Source organism: Onychostruthus taczanowskii, unplaced genomic scaffold, assembly GCF_017590055.1.
Source record: "Onychostruthus taczanowskii isolate IOZ18803 unplaced genomic scaffold, ASM1759005v1 scaffold188, whole genome shotgun sequence".
NCBI lineage: Eukaryota > Metazoa > Chordata > Aves > Passeriformes > Passeridae > Onychostruthus > Onychostruthus taczanowskii.
Window position 1 is genome coordinate 682,491 of NW_024499106.1, and position 20,242 is coordinate 702,732.

At 58.7% G+C, this 20,242-nt stretch overlaps 1 protein-coding gene across 1 annotated transcript; it reads right to left on the reverse strand.

The window, feature by feature from the left end:
• Positions 1-449: 449 nt before the first annotated feature.
• TFCP2 (transcription factor CP2) lies at positions 450-19,320 on the reverse strand. Its single transcript, XM_041401323.1, has 15 exons — positions 18,247-19,320; positions 15,135-15,286; positions 13,769-13,845; positions 13,458-13,563; positions 13,287-13,393; positions 12,153-12,305; positions 10,190-10,300; positions 8,042-8,130; positions 7,111-7,159; positions 6,665-6,758; positions 4,641-4,731; positions 3,670-3,776; positions 1,453-1,595; positions 1,217-1,268; positions 450-1,130 (listed from the first exon to the last, which is right to left on the reverse strand). The coding sequence occupies exons 1-15, from the start codon at positions 18,366-18,368 to the stop codon at positions 1,093-1,095; spliced, it is 1,491 nt and encodes a 496-aa protein (XP_041257257.1). The 5' UTR covers positions 18,369-19,320; the 3' UTR covers positions 450-1,092.
• Positions 19,321-20,242: the final 922 nt, after the last annotated feature.

Genomic DNA, 20,242 nt, shown 5'->3' on the forward strand with positions numbered 1-20,242 from the left:
ATTTTTGTGTGGTCTTGGGGATGGTTTTGGGGAGATGTTTGGGGTGATTTTGGAGGTGCTGCTCAGTCCTGGGGAAGCTCTGGGGTGATGCTGACCCCCTGCGGATCTGGGATGAATTTGAGGTGATTTGGAGTAATTTGTGAATGAGTTTGGGGTAATTTTGGGTGGTGAGGGGCAATTTGGGGGAAGATTCAGGGATATTTCAAGTTGATTTTGGGGCCATCCTGAGGAGATCTGGCAGATTTTTGGGGCTGATTTTGGGGTAGTTTGGGGCTGATTTTGGGCATTACCTGGGGGTGGTTTTGAGTGATTTTTGTGTGGTCTTGGGGATGGTTTTGGGGAGATGTTTGGGGTGATTTTGAGGTGCTGCTCAGTCCTGGGGAAGCTCTGGGGTGATGCTGACCCCCTGCACTGGCCAGACTGTCACAACTGTCACCTGAGCCAGGACCTGCCACACCTGGATCCCACCCTGGCTTTATTTAAATCAAATCCTTGGTTTTTATTGTCTTTTTTCCTGGTTTTTTGAAACACCTGATGGGCTGAGGCTGGAGGCATCCAGGTCTGAGGGATCTGGGGACCAACCTCCCACACCTGGGCAGATCCCTCACCTGGGCACCTGCCCAGAGCTGCTTCAATCACTTCACATATTCAGCAGAAATTGCCAAATCTTTGCTTTTCGCCCCAAAAACGCAGCAATGTCCCCTCCCCTCCCCCCTCCACCCCGAGTTATTCCTTTATCCTCCAATTTTCCATAATTAAATCTGGATCTGGAATTCTTGATGACCTCAGGAGATCACTTCACACCTGCAGCCACCTGCAGGCAGCACCCATCCCAGGTGGGTGCACACCTGGTGCCCCAGAGCTCCAGCAGTGGAGCATCCTGTCCATGCCAGGAGTCACCTGTGGGACCAGCTGACCACACCTGGGGGCTCTCCAGAGGGTTTCCAGGTGTTCCCTGCGAGGGGGGCGGCCAGGTAACAACACCTGGGGGGTTCCCAGATCTCTGCTGTGTCCTCCTGCTGGGAGTGGGGGGGGGGTCTCCAGGTGTGCTGAGAGGCTGCAGGTGCTCCTCACCTGTCCCTCACCTGGCCCCTACTTCAGGATGATGTGGTAGCTGTCGTTGGTTTCGGCTGCAAAGGAAGCCAAGAACAGTGAGGGGAGGTGGGCTGGGGTGAGCTGCCCCAGGTGAGGCCCCAACGCCCAGGTGCTCACACACCTTTCATGGTGTCCAGGACGAAGCAGGATTCATCCTGGAAGTTCTGGATCATCTGAAAAAAACCCCCAAACAGCACCAAATTAGGGATTTTTTGGGAAGATTTGTGTTCCAGGCGCCCAGGTGGGAGCTTTGGGAGCACCAGGCAGAAAGGTTTCATTCCTTCCCTGGGCCCCTCCCAGCCTGGCAGGGTGCTGCTGTCCCCAGTGGCCGTGCCAGGCGTGCCCGTGGGCCGTTACCTCGTCGCTGACCAGCACGTGGATGCCCGTGGGGCCCTGTTTGTAGATGTGCTGGATGTGCTGGGCGGGCACCCGGAACAGCTGTGCCAGCTTCTCCGCCAGCTCGGCCGCCCTCAGCTCCTCCAGGTACACGGCGTGGTAAACTGCAGGGGCACGGCCACAGCTGCCAGCTGTGCCAGCACAGCCCCGGGCACAGCTGGGCAGCGCCGAGCTCGGACAGGGACCTGCCTGGCACTGTGACCCGCCTGGCACCGTGTCCTGTCTGTCACCCTGACCTGCCTGGCACCATGACCTGCCTGGCACCGTGTCCTGTCTGTCACCCTGACCTGCCTGGCACCCTGACCTGCCTGGCACCGTGTCCTGCCTGGCACCTGTGACCCACCTGACACCGTGTCCTGTCTGTCACCCTGACCTGGCACCTGTGTCCTGCCTGGTATCATGACCTGTCTGTCACCCCTGTCCTGTCACCCATGTCCTGCTTGGCACAGTGTCCTGTTACTGTGTTCTGCCACCCATGTCCTGTCACCACGTCCTGTCTGTCGCCTGTGACCTGCTTGGCACTGTGTGCTGTTGCCTGTGCCTTGTCTGTCACCTGTGTCCATGACCTGTCTGTCACTGTGTCCTGTCTGTCACCCTGACCTGCCTGGCACCGTGACCCGCCTGACACCTGTGACCTGCCTGGCACCGTGTCCTGTCACCCTGACCTGCCTGGCACTGTGTCCTGTCTGTCACCCTGACCTGGCACCTGTGTCCTGCTTGGCACAGTGTCCTGTTACTGTGTTCTGCCACCCATGTCCTGTCACCACGTCCTGTCTGTCACCTGTGACCTGCTTGGCACTGCGTGCTGTTGCCTGTGCCTTGTCTGTCACCTGTGTCCTACCTGGCACTGTGTCCTGTCTGCCTGTCTGTCACCATGTCCCTCCTGTCTGTCACCATGTCCTGTCTGTCACCATGTCCTTCCTGTCTGTCACCGTGTCCTGTCTGTCACCATGTCCTGTCTGTCACCATGTCCTTCCTGTCTGTCACCGTGTCCTGTCTGTCACCATGTCCTGTCTGTCACCATGTCCTTCCTGTCTGTCACCGTGTCCTGTCTGTCACCATGTCCTGTCTGGCACTGTGACCTGCCTGGCACTGTGATCTGTCTGGCACCCCTGTCCTGTGTGTCACCTGTGTGATCCCTGCTCCCCCAGGTGTGCTCCCTGCCCCCGCAGGTGTGCTCTCTGCCCCCCAGGTGAGTCCCAGCCCCTCCAGGTGAGTCCCTGCCCCCTACACGTGTGCTCCCTGCCCCCGCAGGTGTGCTCTCTGCCCCCCCAGGTGAGTCCCTGCCCCCTACACGTGTGCTCCCTGCCCCCGCAGGTGTGCTCTCTGCCCCCCCAGGTGAGTCCCTGCCCCCTACACGTGTGCTCCCTGCCCCCGCAGGTGTGCTCTCTGCCCCCCCAGGTGAGTCCCTGCCCCCTACACGTGTGCTCCCTGCCCCCGCAGGTGTGCTCTCTGCCCCCCCAGGTGAGTCCCTGCCCCCTACACGTGTGCTCCCTGCCCCCGCAGGTGTGCTCTCTGCCCCCCCAGGTGAGTCCCTGCCCCCTACACGTGTGCTCCCTGCCCCCGCAGGTGTGCTCTCTGCCCCCCCAGGTGAGTCCCTGCCCCCTACACGTGTGCTCCCTGCCCCCGCAGGTGTGCTCTCTGCCCCCCCAGGTGAGTCCCTGCCCCCTACACGTGTGCTCCCTGCCCCCGCAGGTGTGCTCTCTGCCCCCCCAGGTGAGTCCCTGCCCCCTACACGTGTGCTCCCTGCCCCCGCAGGTGTGCTCTCTGCCCCCCCAGGTGAGTCCCTGCCCCCTACACGTGTGCTCCCTGCCCCCGCAGGTGTGCTCTCTGCCCCCCCAGGTGAGTCCCTGCCCCCTACACGTGTGCTCCCTGCCCCCGCAGGTGTGCTCTCTGCCCCCCCAGGTGAGTCCCTGCCCCCTACACGTGTGCTCCCTGCCCCCGCAGGTGTGCTCTCTGCCCCCCCAGGTGAGTCCCTGCCCCCTACACGTGTGCTCCCTGCCCCCGCAGGTGTGCTCTCTGCCCCCCCAGGTGAGTCCCTGCCCCCTACACGTGTGCTCCCTGCCCCCGCAGGTGTGCTCTCTGCCCCCCCAGGTGAGTCCCTGCCCCCTACACGTGTGCTCCCTGCCCCCGCAGGTGTGCTCTCTGCCCCCCCAGGTGAGTCCCTGCCCCCCTCACCAAAGAAGGTGCCGCTGCTGCCGTCGCCGTCCTCGTGCTCGTGCTGGGGGTCCCTCACCTGCTGCGACTCCTGGCACACGTAGATGGTCAGGCGGGGCCGCACCATCCTGGGACAGGGCAGGGTCACCTGGGGCTGCCCCCCGCCCAGCCCCCCTCCCTGCCAGGGGTCCCCAGGAGGAGCTGCACGAGCCCCAGGTGTGCCCTGGTCAGCATTCCCTGGAATTCCCACCTGGAGGGACTCCCTTTCCCTGTCAGGCACCTGAGGATGCTCCTCAGCCATTCCCACCTGGAGGGGCTCCCTGTCCCTGTCAGGTACCTTGAGGATGCTTCCCTGGAATTCCCACCTGGGCACTCTGTCCCTCTCATCCTCCCAAAAAGCTCCAGGTGTGTTAAACCCCTGGGGCAAGCCCTGCTTTTCAGGGCAAGGTGTGAGGAACATCCCATTTTTGGGAGCTTTCTGGGCAGGTCCCAGGTGGAGACAGCTCCTGGACCACCAGGAGCTCCTGGCTTGGGGCTCCAGTCCTGGATTCTCAAAGCCAAAGAATTCCTAATCCCTAATTCCCAATTTCTAACCCCCAATTCCTAATCCCTAATTCCTAATTCCCAATTCCTAACCCCCAATCCCTAATTTCCAATTGCTCTCTCCTACCTGGACCTCCTTCCCCACACTTCCTCTAAATTCCTGACTTGGATGGGAAAAGGCTGGGCCAGGTGTATCCCAGACCTCCCAGGTGAATCGTGGCCCCTTCAGGTGAATCCCAGCTCTCTCCAGGTGAGTCCATGTGTCCCAGCCCCTCCAGGTGAGTCCCAGCCCCCCCCAGGTGAATCGTGGCCCCCCCAGGTGAATCCCAGCTCTCTCCAGGTGAGTCCCAGCCCGCAGGTGAATCCTGACCCCCCCAGGTGTGTCCCAGCCCCCCCAGGTGTGTCCCAGCCCCCCCAGGTGTGTCCCAGCCCCCCCAGGTGAGTCCCACCTGCCCTTGAGGGCGTTGAAGAGCCGGATGCCGTCGGCGGGGCCGCAGATCTGGATCACATCCTCCCGTGTGAGCTTCAGCAGATCTGCCCCTGCCAAAACCCAAATCCACCCCAAAATCCACCTCAGATTCACCCCAGAGTCACCCCAAATTCATCCCAGATTCATCCCAAATTCACAGCAAAATTCACCCCAAATTCACAGCAAAATTCACCCCAAATTTACAGCAAAATTCACCCCAAATTCACAGCAAAATTCACCCCCAAGTCACCCCAAATTCGCCCCAGAGTCACCCCAAACTCACCCCAGATTCATGCCAAAATTCACCCCAAATTCATCCTAAATTTGCTCCAGTCACCCCAAACTTATCCCAAATTCACAGCAAAATTCATCCCAAATTCACCCACATTCACCCTAAATTATCCTCTGCCCAGAATTGGAATTTTTCTTCTGCTTTTCCTCAGAATCAGCCTTTTCCAGCTTTGCTTTTCCCCAAATTACCATTTTTATTTCTATTTCATATTTTTAATATTTATTTATTTATATTATTATATTTTTTGCTTTGTTTTCCCCAAACCAGTATTTTTAAAATTTCATTTTCCCTAAAATCAGCATATTCCACTTTGTTTTGCCCAAAATTCCTATTTTCCAGCTCACTTTTCCCAGAAATCATCACTTTTCACCCTTTCTCCCCCCAAATCACCATTTTTTTCAGCTTCATTTTCCCCCACATCAGCATTTTCAGCCCAATTTTCCCCAAAATTCACTATTTTCCACCTATTTCCCCCCACATCAGCAATTTTCACCTTGGTTATCCCAAACCCAGAATTTTCCAGCTTTGTTTTCCCCAGATCAGCAATTTTTGCTTTATTTTTTCCCCAATTTGGCATTTTTCAGCTCAGTCTTCCCCAAAATTGCCATTTTCCAAGTTTGCTTTACCCAAAATCAGCATTTTTCACCTCTGTTTTCCACACAATGAGGTTTTCACCTTCATTTTGCCATAACTGCCATTTTCCACCTTTACTTTCCTTAAAATCAGCATTTCCCAGCCCACTTTTGCCTGAATTGAAAATTTTTTTACCTCTATTTTCCCCAAAATTGGCATTTTTAAATTTACTTTCTTGGCATTTTCAGCTGTTTTCCCCAAAATCAGCTTTTCCCCCCAATTTTCAGCCTCGCTGTCCCCAGACCATCCATTTTCACCTCCTTTTCCCAAAATTGCCATTTTCCAGCTCCGTTTTCCCCAAAATCAGCCCCTTGGTGTTACCTGGGCCAGGTGAGGCCTTGGATTGGGTTATGAAAGGAGGGATTTGGGAATGCCCACCTGGCCAGGTGAGGGAGGTGACCCAGCCCAGGTGAGGAAAAGTCACCTGGCCAGGTGAGGGAGGTGACCCAGCCCAGGTGAGGAAAAGTCACCTGGCCAGGTGAGGGAGGTGACCCAGCCCAGGTGAGGAAAAGTCACCTGGCCAGGTGAGGGAGGTGACCCAGCCCAGGTGAGGGAGGTGACCCTGCCCAGGTGAGGGGAGGTGACCCAGCCCAAGTGAGGTGATCCAGCCCAGGTGAGGGGATGGAGGTGACCCAGCCCAGGTGAGGAAAAGTGACCTGGCCAGGTGAGGGAGGTGACCCAGCCCAGGTGTGGAGAAGTGACCTGGCCCACATGAGGTGACCCAGCCCAGGTGAGGAGAGTGGATGTGACCTGGCCAGGTAAGGGAGGTGACCCTGCCCAGGTGAGGAGAGGGGATGTGACCAGGCCCAGGTGAGAGGAGGTGACCCAGCCCAGGTGAGGAGATGTAACCCAGCCCAGGTGAGGTGACCTGGCCGAGGTGAGAGAGGTGACCCTGCCCAGGTGAGGGAGGTGACCCAACCCAGGTGAGGGAGGTGACCCAGCCCAGGTGAGGTGACCCGGCCGAGGTGAGAGAGGTGACCCAGCCCAGGTGAGGAAGGTGACCTTGCCCAGGTGAGGTGACCCTGCCCAGGTGAGGTGCCCAGCTGAGGTGACCCGGCCCAGGTGAGGGCAGAACTCACCTGAGAAGTTCCTGAAGAGCCGGGAGAAGGTGGAGAAGCGGTTGCGGTGCAGCCACTGCTGCGCCTCCTGCGGGCTCCAGGTGGGCAGCAGCGTCTGGGGGACAGGGGGACACCGGTGCTGCCACATGACCTGCTGCCAGCTCAGGTGTTTGCAGCCAGGCAGGGGCACAGGTGAGCTCAGGGTGGGTCAGCACAGGTGGGAACTGAGCCCCTGAGCAGGTGGGAGGAGGTGATGACCTCAGGTGACCTGGAAATGTCTCCAGGTGATGTGGAAGTGTTTGTGCTGAGGCTCAGGTGAGCTCAGGTGAGCTCGGGGGGGCCAGCACAGGTGGGAATTCCCCCCCAGGTGGGGACAGCGGGGTCTCCCAGGTGTCTGCAGGTGACCCAAGGGTTCCCCTGTGGAACCCCCCAGGTGTACCTGGGCAGGTACCTGGGCAGGTACTTACGTCAGCCAGCGGCGCGGGGGGGTCGGGCTGGTGGCTCGGGGACCCACTGCTGGGGACAGAGGGACACGGGTCACTGGGTACTGGGGACACGGGTCACTGGGGACACTGGGGACACTGGGACATGGGTCACTGGGGTACTGGGACACTGGGACATGGGTCACTGGGTACTGGGACACTGGGAGAGGGGTCACTGGGGTACTGGGGACACTGGGACAGGGGTCACTGGGGACACTGGGACACGGGTCACTGGGTACTGGGACATGGGGTACTGGGGACACTGGGGACACTGGGGACACTGGAGGCATGGTAACTGGGCACTGGGATACTGGACATTGGTGTCACTGTCATACTGGGATAGCTGTCCCAGTGGGTACTGGGGACACCGTCCCAGTGGGATACTGGTGTCACTGTCACTGGATGGCACTGGGGTGTAACTGGGATTACTGGGATGACACTGGGGTCACTAGGGTGGTACAGGGGTGGTACTGGGATCACTGGGATGGCACTGGGGTTACTGGGATGACAGTGAGATGACAGTGGGGTAATACTGGGGTCACTGGGATGTCAGTGGGATAGCACTGGGGTCACTGGGATGGCACTGGGGTGTCACTGGGATGGCACTGGGATGGCACTGGTGCTACCCCCCTGTGTGACCCGCCCCCCAGTCCCAGCCCTCCCAGCACTCCCAGTCCCAGCCCTCCCAGCACTCCCAGTCCCAGCTCTCCCAGCGCTCCCAGTCCCAGCCCTCCCAGCCCTTTCAGTCCCAGCCCTCCCAGTCCCAGCTCTCCCAGTACTCCCAGTCCCAGCTCTCCCAGCACTCCCAGTCCCAGCTCTCCCAGTACTCCCAGTCCCAGCACTCCCAGTACTCCCAGTCCCAGCCCTCCCAGCACTCCCAGTCCCAGCCCTCCCAGCACTCCCAGTCCCAGCTCACCCGTCCCCGATGGAGAAGCTGCTGTGGGAGCTGTTGAAGCCGGGGGATGGCGCGTTGGGCACGTAGGTGACCTCGGGCCAGGGCGAGCACTGCGGGCACGCCAGGTGAGCTCAGGGCACCTGGGCTGCACCTGCACACACCTGCACACACCTGGGACCATGCACACACCTGGGCTGCACCTGCACACACCTGCACACACCTGGGACCATGCACACACCTGGGCTGCACCTGCACACACCTGGGACCATGCACACACCTGGGCTGCATCTGCACACACCTGGAACCATGCACACAGCTGGGCTGCATCTGCACACACCTGGAACCATGCACACACCTGGGCTACACCTGCATGCAGCTGGGACTGCACACACACACACACCTGAACACACCTGGAGCCATGCACACACCTGGGACTGCACCTGCATGTACCTGCATATACCTGCACTGCACGCACACATCTGCATACACCTGGAACCATGCACACACCTGGGCCGCACCTACACAGACCTGCACATGCCTGCACTGCACACACACACCTGGAACCATGCACACACCTGGGCTGCATCTGCACACACCCGGGACTGTACCTGTGCACACCTGCACTGCACACACACACCCTCCCACTCCTGGGACTGCACCTGTGCACACCCGGGACTGCACCTGTGCACACCTGTACTGCACACACAGGCCTGCACACATCTGCACTGCACACACACACCTGAACACACCTGGGACTACACCTGCACACACCTGGACCCACACATACCTCCAACCCCACACACCTGGCCCTGCACACACCTGACCTTGCATACACCTGGCCCTGCACACACCTGACCTTGCACACACCTGGCCTTGCACACACCTGGCCAGCTCAGGTCAGTAATGTCCCCAAAGCCCTTCTGCAGGTACAAAAGCACCTTCTGTGCCCCAGGTTGGCCTGGCAGGTACGAAGACCTCGAGCCAAGCTCTCCCAGCAGCACAGCCCTGCTCCCTGGCAGCCAGGTGAGCTCACCTCGGTGAGGATGGTGGTCTCGTAGGAGGGCTGGTACTTCTCCTTCTCGTGGGGCGTCCGCTTCTCCATCTTCTCCCGGTCCGTCTTCTGCTTCCGGTCGGCTCCTTTGGGCTGGAAAGGGACAGGCCAGGACAGGTGTGTGGGACACTCACAGGGCACTCAGGTGGCACAGGTGACTCAGCCTGCCTGGTGCTCAACACAGGGAAAAGGAGCAGTTTGGGGAGAAGCTTGTCCTGAGGGCCCCTGCAGGGACAGGGGTGTGACCACCTGGAGACACTTGTAACCACCTGGAGCCACCTGTAACCACCTGGAGACACCTGTAAGGAACCATGCACACAGCTGGGCTGCATCTGCACACACCTGGAACCATGCACACACCTGGGCTACACCTGCATGCAGCTGGGACTGCACACACACACACACCTGAACACACCTGGAGCCATGCACACACCTGGGACTGCACCTGCATGTACCTGCATATACCTGCACTGCACGCACACATCTGCACACACCTGGAACCATGCACACACCTGGGCCGCACCTACACAGACCTGCACATGCCTGCACTGCACACACACACCTGGAACCATGCACACATCTGGGCTGCATCTGCACACACCCGGGACTGTACCTGTGCACACCTGCACTGCACACACACACCCTCCCACTCCTGGGACTGCACCTGTGCACACCCGGGACTGCACCTGTGCACACCTGTACTGCACACACAGGCCTGCACACATCTGCACTGCACACACACACCTGAACACACCTGGGACTGCACCTGCACACACCTGGACCCACACATATATCCAACCCCACATACCTGGCCCTGCACACACCTGGACCCACACATACCTCCAACCCCACACACCTGGCCCTGCACACACCTGACCTTGCATACACCTGGCCCTGCACACACCTGACCTTGCATACACCTGGCCCTGCACACACCTGACCTTGCACACACCTGGCCTTGCACACACCTGGCCAGCTCAGGTCAGTAATGTCCCCAAAGCCCTTCTGCAGGTACAAAAGCACCTTCTGTGCCCCAGGTTGGCCTGGCAGGTACGAAGACCTCGAGCCAAGCTCTCCCAGCAGCACAGCCCTGCTCCCTGGCAGCCAGGTGAGCTCACCTCGGTGAGGATGGTGGTCTCGTAGGAGGGCTGGTACTTCTCCTTCTCGTGGGGCGTCCGCTTCTCCATCTTCTCCCGGTCCGTCTTCTGCTTCCGGTCGGCTCCTTTGGGCTGGAAAGGGACAGGCCAGGACAGGTGTGTGGGACACTCACAGGGCACTCAGGTGGCACAGGTGACTCAGCCTGCCTGGTGCTCAACACAGGGAAAAGGAGCAGTTTGGGGAGAAGCTTGTCCTGAGGGCCCCTGCAGGGACAGGGGTGTGACCACCTGGAGACACCTGTAACCACCTGGAGCCACCTGTAACCACCTGGAGACACCTGTAATTACCTGAACATAACTGTAACCACCTGTAACCACCTGGAGACACCTGTAATTACCTGAATGTACCTGTAACCACCTGTAACCACCTGGAGACACCTGTAACCACCTGGAGCCACCTGTAACCACCTGGAGACACCTGTAATTACCTGAACATAACTGTAACCACCTGTAACCACCTGGAGACACCTGTAATTACCTGAACATAACTGTAACCACCTGTAACCACCTGGAGACACCTGTAATTACCTGAATGTACCTGTAACCATCTGTAACCATCTAAATACACCTGTAACCGCCTGTAGACACCTGTAACCACCTGAACATACCTTTAACTACCTGAACACACCTGTAACCACCTAGAGACATCTGTAATTACCTGAATGTAACTGTAACCACCTGTAACCATCTGAATACACCTGTAACCACCTGAACACATCTGTAACCACCTGAATACACCTGGAGACACCTGTAACCACCTGAACATACCTTTTACTCCCTGAATACACCTGTAACCCCCTAAATACACCTGTAACCACCTGGAGACACTTGTATTCACCTGAATACACCTGTAACCCTGTAAATACACCTGTAACTACCTGAACACACCAGTAACCACCTAGAGACACCTGTAATTACCTGAATGTAACTGTAACCACCTGTAACCATCTGAATACACCTGTAACCACCTGAACACACCTGTAACCACCCGAACACACCTGTAACCACCCGAACAGACCTGGAAACACCTGTAACCCTCTGAACACACCTGTAACCGCCTGGAGACACCAGTAACCACCTGTACATACCTTTAACTCCCTGAATACACCTGTAACACCCTAAATACACCTGTAACCACCTGGAGACACCTGTATTCACCTGGATACACCTGTAACCCTGTAAATACACCTGTAACTACCTGAACACACCTGTAACCACCTAGAGACATCTGTAATTACCTGAATGTAACTGTAACCACCTGTAACCATCTGAATACACCTGTAACCACCTGAACACACCTGTAACCACCTGGAGACACCTGTAACCACTCTGCACACACCTGTAATCCCTGAATACAGCTGAGTTGTGTCGTGCATCACCCACGTAGGAGATGGGATTTTGGAGGGACAAACTACACCTGGACACGAGGTCACAGGGCTGGCCTTGACTTTGCCACACCTTGAGCACCTGGGCCCCTCCTCCACCTAAAATTGGGGGGATTTTACTCAAATCCCATGGGAAGCACAGATGTGGAACCTCCACAGGTATCCAGGTGTTCCCCTTGGCAGATCCCTGAAGAAATTCCCTTAAACTTGGCTGTACCTGCACTCACAGGTGAAGGAATTTGGCCCAGGTGGACCAGGGGAGAACAGAGCAGGAACCCAAACCCCACTGACCCCCGAGGTGAACAGGTGAGAAAAGAGGAGCCAGGCTGAGATTTTGGGGGTGCTGCAGGTGGGATGGAGTCGCGGGCACCCCAAGGTGTGACCACAGCGGGAACGACCCCTCCCTGCACCTGCACCACCTGCACCACAGGTTGGGGCTGTTACTCCTAAAGGTGGGAGGTTTCAGAGGCACCAGTAGCCCCCAGTACAAACTGGGACAGAGCCCCAGGTGCGCCCAGGTGGGAGGGGCCTGCAGGTACCTTGAAGACCTTGATCTGGCAGCTGGCGGAGTGCAGGTGCTCCGTGTACTCGCCGCTCTCGTTCTCCCTGAAGGTGTCGATCTGCACGCGGAAGGGAACGCCCTTCTCCCCGCCGTGCTTGCGCAGCGTGAACTCCGTGCTGATGCAGTGCACCTGGGGACAGGTGAGCTGCCTGTGGGACTGCCACCGAGGGACAGAGCCCACCTGAGCCTCACCTGGGTGTGAGAGCCCACCTGAGCCTCACTGGGCGTGGGACAGAGCCCACCTGAGCCTCACCTGGGTGTGAGAGCCCACCTGAGCCTCACTGGGCGTGGGACAGAGCCCACCTGAGCCTCACCTGGGTGTGAGAGCCCACCTGAGCCTCACTGGGCGTGGGACAGAGCCCACCTGAGCCTCACCTGGGTGTGAGAGCCCACCTGAGCCTCACTGGGTGTGGGACAGAGCCCACCGGTGCCTCCCCTGGGTGTGAGAGCCCACCTGAGCCTCACTGGGTGTGGGACAGAGCCCACCTGAGCCTCACCTGGGTGTGGGACAGAGCCTATCTGTCCCTCACGTGGATGTGAGGCAGTGCCCACCTGTGCCTCACCTGGATGAGGAACAGAGCCCACCTGAGCCTCACTGGGTGTGGGAGAGAGCCACCTGAGCCTCACCTGGGTGAGAGAGCCCACCTGAGCCTCATGGGTGTGGGATAGAGCCCACCTGAGCCTCACTTGGGTGTGGGAGAGAGTCCACCTGAGCCTCACTTGGGTGTGAGAGCCCACCTGAGCCTCACTGGGAGTGGGACAGAGCCCACCTGAGCCTCACTTGGGTGTGGGATAGAGCCCACCTGAGCCTCACCTGGATGAGGGACAGAGCCCACCTGTCCCTTACCCTAATGTAGAATAGAACTCACCTGCCCTTCACCTGGGTGTGAGGCAGTGCCCACCTGTCTCTCACCTGGCTGTGAGGCAGTGCCCACCTGTGCCTCACCTGGATGAGGGACAGAGCCCCCCTGTGCCTCACCTGGGTGTGGGACAGAGCCCACCTGTCCCTCACGTGGATGTGGAACAGAGCCCACCTGTCCCTTACCCTGATGTAGAATAGAACTCACCTGCCCCTCACCTGGGTGTGAGGCAGTGCCCACCTGTCCCTCACCTGGATGAACACTGACGTCCTCTTGGAGGGATCCCACAGGAACTCCACGGTGTTGAGCTGTGTCGGGTTGGCGCGGGGGTCGATGATCCCCACGGACATCGGGATATCTGCGGGGGGAACAGGTGAGGCCCACCTGGGACCTCCCAGCTGCCCCAGCCAGGTGAGACTCACCTATGTCCAGGATCCTGTCGCCAGGCCTGTTCCACCTCCAGCCCTCCAGCTGCTGGTGCTCCGTGTACTGCAGCCGCCGGTCATGGAAAACCACCCGGAAGATGCTCTGGGGAAGGGGGAAACATCACCTGGAGCTGCCCTGGCACACCTGGCCAGATGTGCAGCCCTTCCCTGTGCCAAAAAGGGGCAAAGGGGAGCTCCCTCCCCCCACAAACAGGTGTATCTCCCAGCCCCACCCAGCTGCAGGGCCCCAGGGGGCACCTGGCTGGCATGGGCACACCTGGCCAGGGGCACCTGTGCCCTCTGCTCACCTTGACCAGTTTCCCGTTGATCTCGGGCAGCTCCCCAAGTTTCCTGTTGTCCAACATCCGGATCTCGTAGGATTGACCTGGGGGCAGGAGGGCACCTGAGGGTTTTCTGTCACCTGTACCTGTCACCTGAGCTCCTCGTTCATTTGGGGTCCTGCCAACCCAGACCTTCCAGCTGTACCTGAAAGCAGCAGGTACAGCCTGAACCTGCAACTGCCACCCTGCAGAGCTGCCCAGCACTGACCTGTACAGATACACCTTACACACACCTGTAACCACCCTGCACACACCTGTACAGATACACCTTACACACACCTGTAACCACCCTGCACACACCTGTACAGATACACCTTACACACACCTGCACAGACACACCTTACACACACCTGCATCCACCCTGCACACACCTGTACAGATACACCTTACACATACCTCTAACCCCCTGCACACACCTGTACAGATACACCTTACACACACCTGTAATCCTCTGCACACACCTGTACAGATACACCTTACACACACCTGCATCCACCCTGCACACACCTGTACAGATACACCTTACACATACCTCTAACCCCCTGCACACACCTGTACAGATACACCTTACACACACCTGTAATCCTCTGCACACACCTGTACAGATACACCTTACACACACCTGTAACCCTCTGCACACACCTGTACAGATACACCTTACACACACCTGTAACCACGCTGCACACACCTGTACAGACACACCTTACACACACCTGCACCAACCCTGCACACACCTGTACAGATACACCTGCCACCCACCTGTGAAGCTACAACTTCCACCCTCCAGAACTCCCCTGCACACACCTGTACAGACACACCTTACACACACCTGTAACCACCCTGCACACACCTGTACAGATACACCTTACACACACCTGTACAGATACACCTTACACACACCCATAATCCTCTGCACACACCTGTACAGACACACCTTACACACACCTGTACCCACCCTGCACACACCTGTATAGACACACCTTACACATACCTGTACAGACACACCTTACACACACCTGCATCCACCCTACACACACCTGTACAGACACACCTTACACACACCTGCACAGACACACCTTACACACACCTGCATCCACCCTGCACACACCTGTACAGACACACCTTACACACACCTCCATCCACCCTGCACACACCTGTATACACACCTGTTACCACCCCCCAGTCCCCACCCTTTAACGCACCGCCACCTCCCATTTCCCAACAGGAACACCCCAAAAATCAACAATCCCCGGGGAAAACAACAACTTCCACGGGCAGAACCCCCCTGCTGGGGCGGCTCCCAGGGCACCTGCGCAGGACAGGTGCGGCTCACCTTGGTTGAGGTAGGTGAGGGTCTCGTCGTGCAGCTTGACGGCGGGGGAGGTGGCGGCGCACAGCACGTACTGGAAGGGCAGCAGCTTGTCCTGGCTCTCCGGGGGCAGGCTGGACTCCTCCTGCTTGAAGATGGGCAGAGCCAGGACGTCGCTGCGGAGACGGGAGAGTCACCTGAGACAGGTGAGCTGGGGGGCTCAGGGATTCCTTCAATCCCACCTGGGCCTCGGTACCTGGAGGAGGAGCCCCAGCGGGAAGCCGGCTCTGCCTCTGGGCCCTGCTCCAGGTGTGCCCTCAACATCTGGCCTCAGGGCTCACCTGATACACCTGTCAGCACCTGGGCACACCTGTGAGCACTCCTAATCCTGACTCCAACCACTACAACAACCACAATTCCAGCTGTAACTCCAGCCCTGCTCGTTCCCTACTCCAACCACAGCTCCAGCCCAACTGCATCCCGAATCTATCTTGAATCCATCCCAACGGCATCCCAAATTAATTCATCCTGAATCCATCCCAACTGCCTCCCAAATCCATCCTGAATCTATCCTGAATCCATCTCAACTGCATCTCAAATCCATCCTGAATCCATCCCAACTGCATCCCCAATCCATCCCGAATCTATCCTGAATCCATCCTGAATCCATCCCAAATCTATCCTGAATCCATCCCTACTGCATCCCAAATCCATCCCAACTGCATCCCGAATCCATCCCAACGGCATCCCAAATTAATTCATCCTGAATCCATCCCAACTGCCTCCCAAATCCATCCTGAATCTATCCTGAATCCATCTCAACTGCATCTCAAATCCATCCTGAATCCATCCCAACTGCATCCCAAATCCATCCTGAATCCATCCCTACTGCATCCCAAATCCATCCCAACTGCATCCCGAATCCATCCCAACGGCATCCCAAATCCATCCCAACTGCATCCCAAATTAATCCATCCCAAATCCATCCCAACCGCATCACGAATCCATCCCTACTGCATCCCAAATCCATCCTGAATCCATCCCAAAGGCATCCTGAATCCATCCTAACGGCATCCCAAATCCATCCCAACTGCATCCCAAATTAATCCATCCCAAATCCATCCCAACCGCATCACGAATCCATCCCTACTGCATCCCAAACCCATCACAATGGCATCCTGAATCCATCCCAAACCATCCCAAATCTATCCCAATGGCACCCCAAATCCATCCTAAATCAATCCCTACTGCATCCCAAATCCATCCCGAATCCATCCTAAACCAATCCCTACTGCATCCCGAATCCATCCCAGCCCCAAACACAGCTCCGTGTACTACTTCAGCCATAATTCCAATTACAACTCTCCCTTACTCCATCCCTACTCCATCCCTACTCCTTCCCAACTCGCCCCCTGCTCCATCCCACTCCCAACCCCAATTCCCCCCCAACGCCCCCCTTTCCCCCCTTGGTGCCCCAACTCTGGCACAGTTCAGGGCTCCCCGTGCCCCTGGCACCCCCTGCCACTCTGGGGACCCTGGAGATTCTGGGGTCCCCCCTGGCGGTTCTGGGGACCCCCAGAGATTTTGGGATCCCCCCGGAGATTCTGGGGACCCCCAGAGATTTTGGGATCCCCCCGGAGATTCTGGGGACCCCAGAGATTTTGGAGTTCCCACCAGGGATTTTGAGATCCCTCATGGAGACCCTGGAAAAGCCCCAGGGTTCTGGGGACCCCCAGAGATTTTAGGGTTTCCCTTGGGGATTTTGGGGACCCTCAGAGATTTTAGAGTTTCCCTTAGGGGTTCTGAGGACCCCTGGAGATTTTGGGGTTTCCCTTGGTGATTCTGGGCACCCCCAGAGATTCTGGGGATCCCCTGGAGATTCTGGGGTTTCCCTTGGGGATTTTGGGGGATCCATGAAGATTTTGGGGTTTCCCTTGGCGATTCTCGTGTACTACTTCAGCCATAATTCCAATTACAACTCTCCCTTACTCCATCCCTACTCCATCCCTACTCCATCCCAACTCCTTCCCAACTCTCCCCCTGCTCCATCCCACTCCCAACCCCAATTCCCCCCCAACGCCCCCATTTCCCCCCTTGGTGCCCCAACTCTGGCACAGTTCAGGGCTCCCCGTGCCCCTGGCACCCCCTGCCACTCTGGGGACCCTGGAGATTCTGGGGTCCCCCCTGGCGGTTCTGGGGACCCCCAGAGATTTTGGGATCCCCCCGGAGATTCTGGGGACCCCCAGAGATTTTGGGATCCCCCCGGAGATTCTGGGGACCCCAGAGATTTTGGAGTTCCCACCAGGGATTTTGAGATCCCTCATGGAGACCCTGGAAAAGCCCCAGGGTTCTGGGGACCCCCAGAGATTTTAGGGTTTCCCTTGGGGATTTTGGGGACCCTCAGAGATTTTAGAGTTTCCCTTAGGGGTTCTGAGGACCCCTGGAGATTTTGGGGTTTCCCTTGGTGATTCTGGGCACCCCCAGAGATTCTGGGGATCCCCTGGAGATTCTGGGGTTTCCCTTGGGGATTTTGGGAGATCCATGAAGATTTTGGGGTTTCCCTTGGCGATTCTGGGGATCCCCTGGAGATTTTGGGGTTTCCCTTGGGGATTTTGGGGTTTCCCTTGGGGACTCTGGGGATCCATGAATATTTTGGGGTTTCCCTTGGGGACTCTGGGGATCCATGAAGATTTTGGGGTTTCCCTTGGGGACTCTGGGGATCCATGAAGATTTTGGGGTTTCCCTTGGGGACTCAGGGGATCCATGAAGATTTTGGGGTTTCCCTTGGGGACTCAGGGGATCCATGAAGATTTTGGGGTTTCCCTTGGGGACTCAGGGGATCCATGAAGATTTTGGGGTTTCCCTTGGGGACTCCGGGGATCCATGAAGATTTTGAGGTTTCCCTTGGGGACTCTGGGGATCCATGAAGATTTCGGGGTGCCTCTGGAGATTCCGGGGTCCCCTCCTCCTTCGGGTCCCAGCGCTGAGGCGCCGCCCGACACCTTCAACCTCCAGCTCGTTTTGGGGCTCCCCGCTCCCCGCACGGCCCCTGCCTTCCCCGGGATGTTTTGGGGTGCCCTGTTTCGGGGTGCCTGTCAGTTTTGGGGTGCCCTGTCAGCTCTGGGGTCCCCGGTACCTCATGCTGTAGGCGCCGGCGCCGAGCTCCTGCCCGATGCCCGAGAGGCTGGCGTCGAAATCCTGCACCAGCCCCGACTCGATCACCTCGTCCGCCAGCGGCAGCTTCAGCGCCCACGCCATGGCCCCGAGGCACCCCGAAAACGGCCACCGGCTCACCCCCAAACACGGGGGGTCCTCAGGGTCACCCCCCAGAAAACGGGCTTGGCGTGGTCACTCCAAAAACCAGGAGTCCTCAGGGTCACCCACCAAAAAATGGGGTTGTCGTGGTCACTTCAAAAACGGGGGGGGGGGGTGTCTTTGGGCCACCCCAAAAATGGGGGGGGTCAGGGGGTGCTCAAAAATGGGGTGTCTTGAGGACAAAAGTGGGACTTGGCGCACCCCCAAACACGCGGGTCCTTGGGGTCACCCCAAAAAGGGGCTTTCAGGGGTCCCCCCAAAACCAGGGGGCTTTGGGGGTACCTCAAGTGTGAGGAGGACTTGGGGTCACCCCAAAACAGGGTCTTCAGTGTCACCCCACACCAGGGGCTCCTCGGGGCACCCCAACACCTCCCCCTGATTTCTGGGGGTACCAAAGCCCCCCGGACCTCTTGAGGACCCTCTCCTGCAGTGATTAATTTGGGGACCCCCAAACCCCGCTACCACAGGCAAATGAACCCCAAAACCCAGCGACACCCCCGCTCAAAGGGAACACCTCCGGGGGACCCCCAAAATCCTGCACTCCCCTCAAGGGGCTGCACCCAAGGGGACCCCAAAATCCTGCACTCCCCTCTCAGGGCTGCACCCAAGGGACCCCCAAAACCCTGAACTCCCTCAAGGGGCTGCACCCAAGGCAACCCCCCCAATCCAGGCCAGGACCCCCCAGTCCAGGCCGGGATCCCCAGTCCGGGCCGGGACTCCCCCAATCCGGGATCGGACCCCCACCAGTCCAGGCTGGGACCCCCCAGTCCAGGCCGGGACCCCCCGATCCGAGCCCGGACCCCCCAATCCGGGCCGGGACCCCCAGTCCGGGCCCCCCCCCCCCCGCTCCGGGCCGGGACCCCCAAACGCGCCGCTCCGCCAAGATGGAGGCGGCGGCCCCACCCCCGCCGCTGGGCGGGCGGTCCCGCCCCTCCGCCCCCCTCAGCCAATGAGACCGGGTCTTGCCACATGACGGGCGGCCATAAAATCCAATAGAGAGCTGCGCGCCGGGCAGGCCGCTCGGGGATTGGCTGAGGGGCGTGGCCGCGGCGGCGTGCGGCGCTGGGCAGTGTGTGGCGCCTCCCGCGGGGCCGCAGGTTCGATTCCCGCCGTTGCCTCTGCGCCGGCCGCAGGCGGGGCCGAGGAAGAGGAAGAACCACCCCACCCCCCAAATCCTGAAAAAAGGGGAAAGGAAAAGAAAAAAGAAAAATACTGTTTATTTCACACCACTACATCAAGTGCATCAGTCTGTCGCGGCCCCAGCGGGCGCCCCCGTGTCCCCCCCAAAGCTCCCCTCCCATCGCTCCCGGGGGGACTCAGGGCAGGGGGAACTGGGGAAGGGGCGCTGCCTCTGTTTTGGGGTTCACGCCCCCCAAACCCAGGGGTGATGTCCCCAAAAGCCACCCACGGGACGTCCCCAAGGTGGGGGATCACCCCCAGAAGCCCCTCACGAGGTGGGGGACCCGCAAAGCGGGGGTGACACAAATTTGGGGTCGCCCCTGGTGAGCCGTAACATCGCCTCAGTAACACAGGAAAAAGGGCAAACCCCAGGAAAATGGAAATCGCGGATTCTGGGTGGGCTTGTGACACTCAGGGGGGGGTCTGTCACCACGGGTGTCACAGGTGGGGGAGGTGTGACATCGACACGCTCGGGCCGTGTGTGAGAGGAGGGAACGGGGGGCACACACAGGCACAGGTGGGCACAGGTACAGGCACGGGGGCAGAGGGACAAAATCCGTGGCCAAAGGGACAAAACCAGTGGCCAAAGTGCTGATGGCTGGAGGTCAAGGGGCTGGGACTGGTGGGACACACAGGGG

What these genes read in the sequence shown, in the direction of transcription:
- TFCP2 (XM_041401323.1), bottom strand. Translation starts at nt 18,368, where the DNA reads ATGGCGTGGGCGCTGAAGCTGCCGCTGGCGGACGAGGTGATCGAGTCG. An exon ending in CCTCACCTACCTCAACCAAG is followed by an intron (nt 13,846 to 15,134) that starts GTGAGCCGCACC and finishes TCCTGCCCCCAG; the next exon opens with GTCAATCCTACGAGATCCGG. An exon ending in CAGCAGCGGCACCTTCTTTG is followed by an intron (nt 1,596 to 3,669) that starts GTGAGGGGGGCA and finishes GTGCCCCTGCAG; the next exon opens with TTTACCACGCCGTGTACCTG.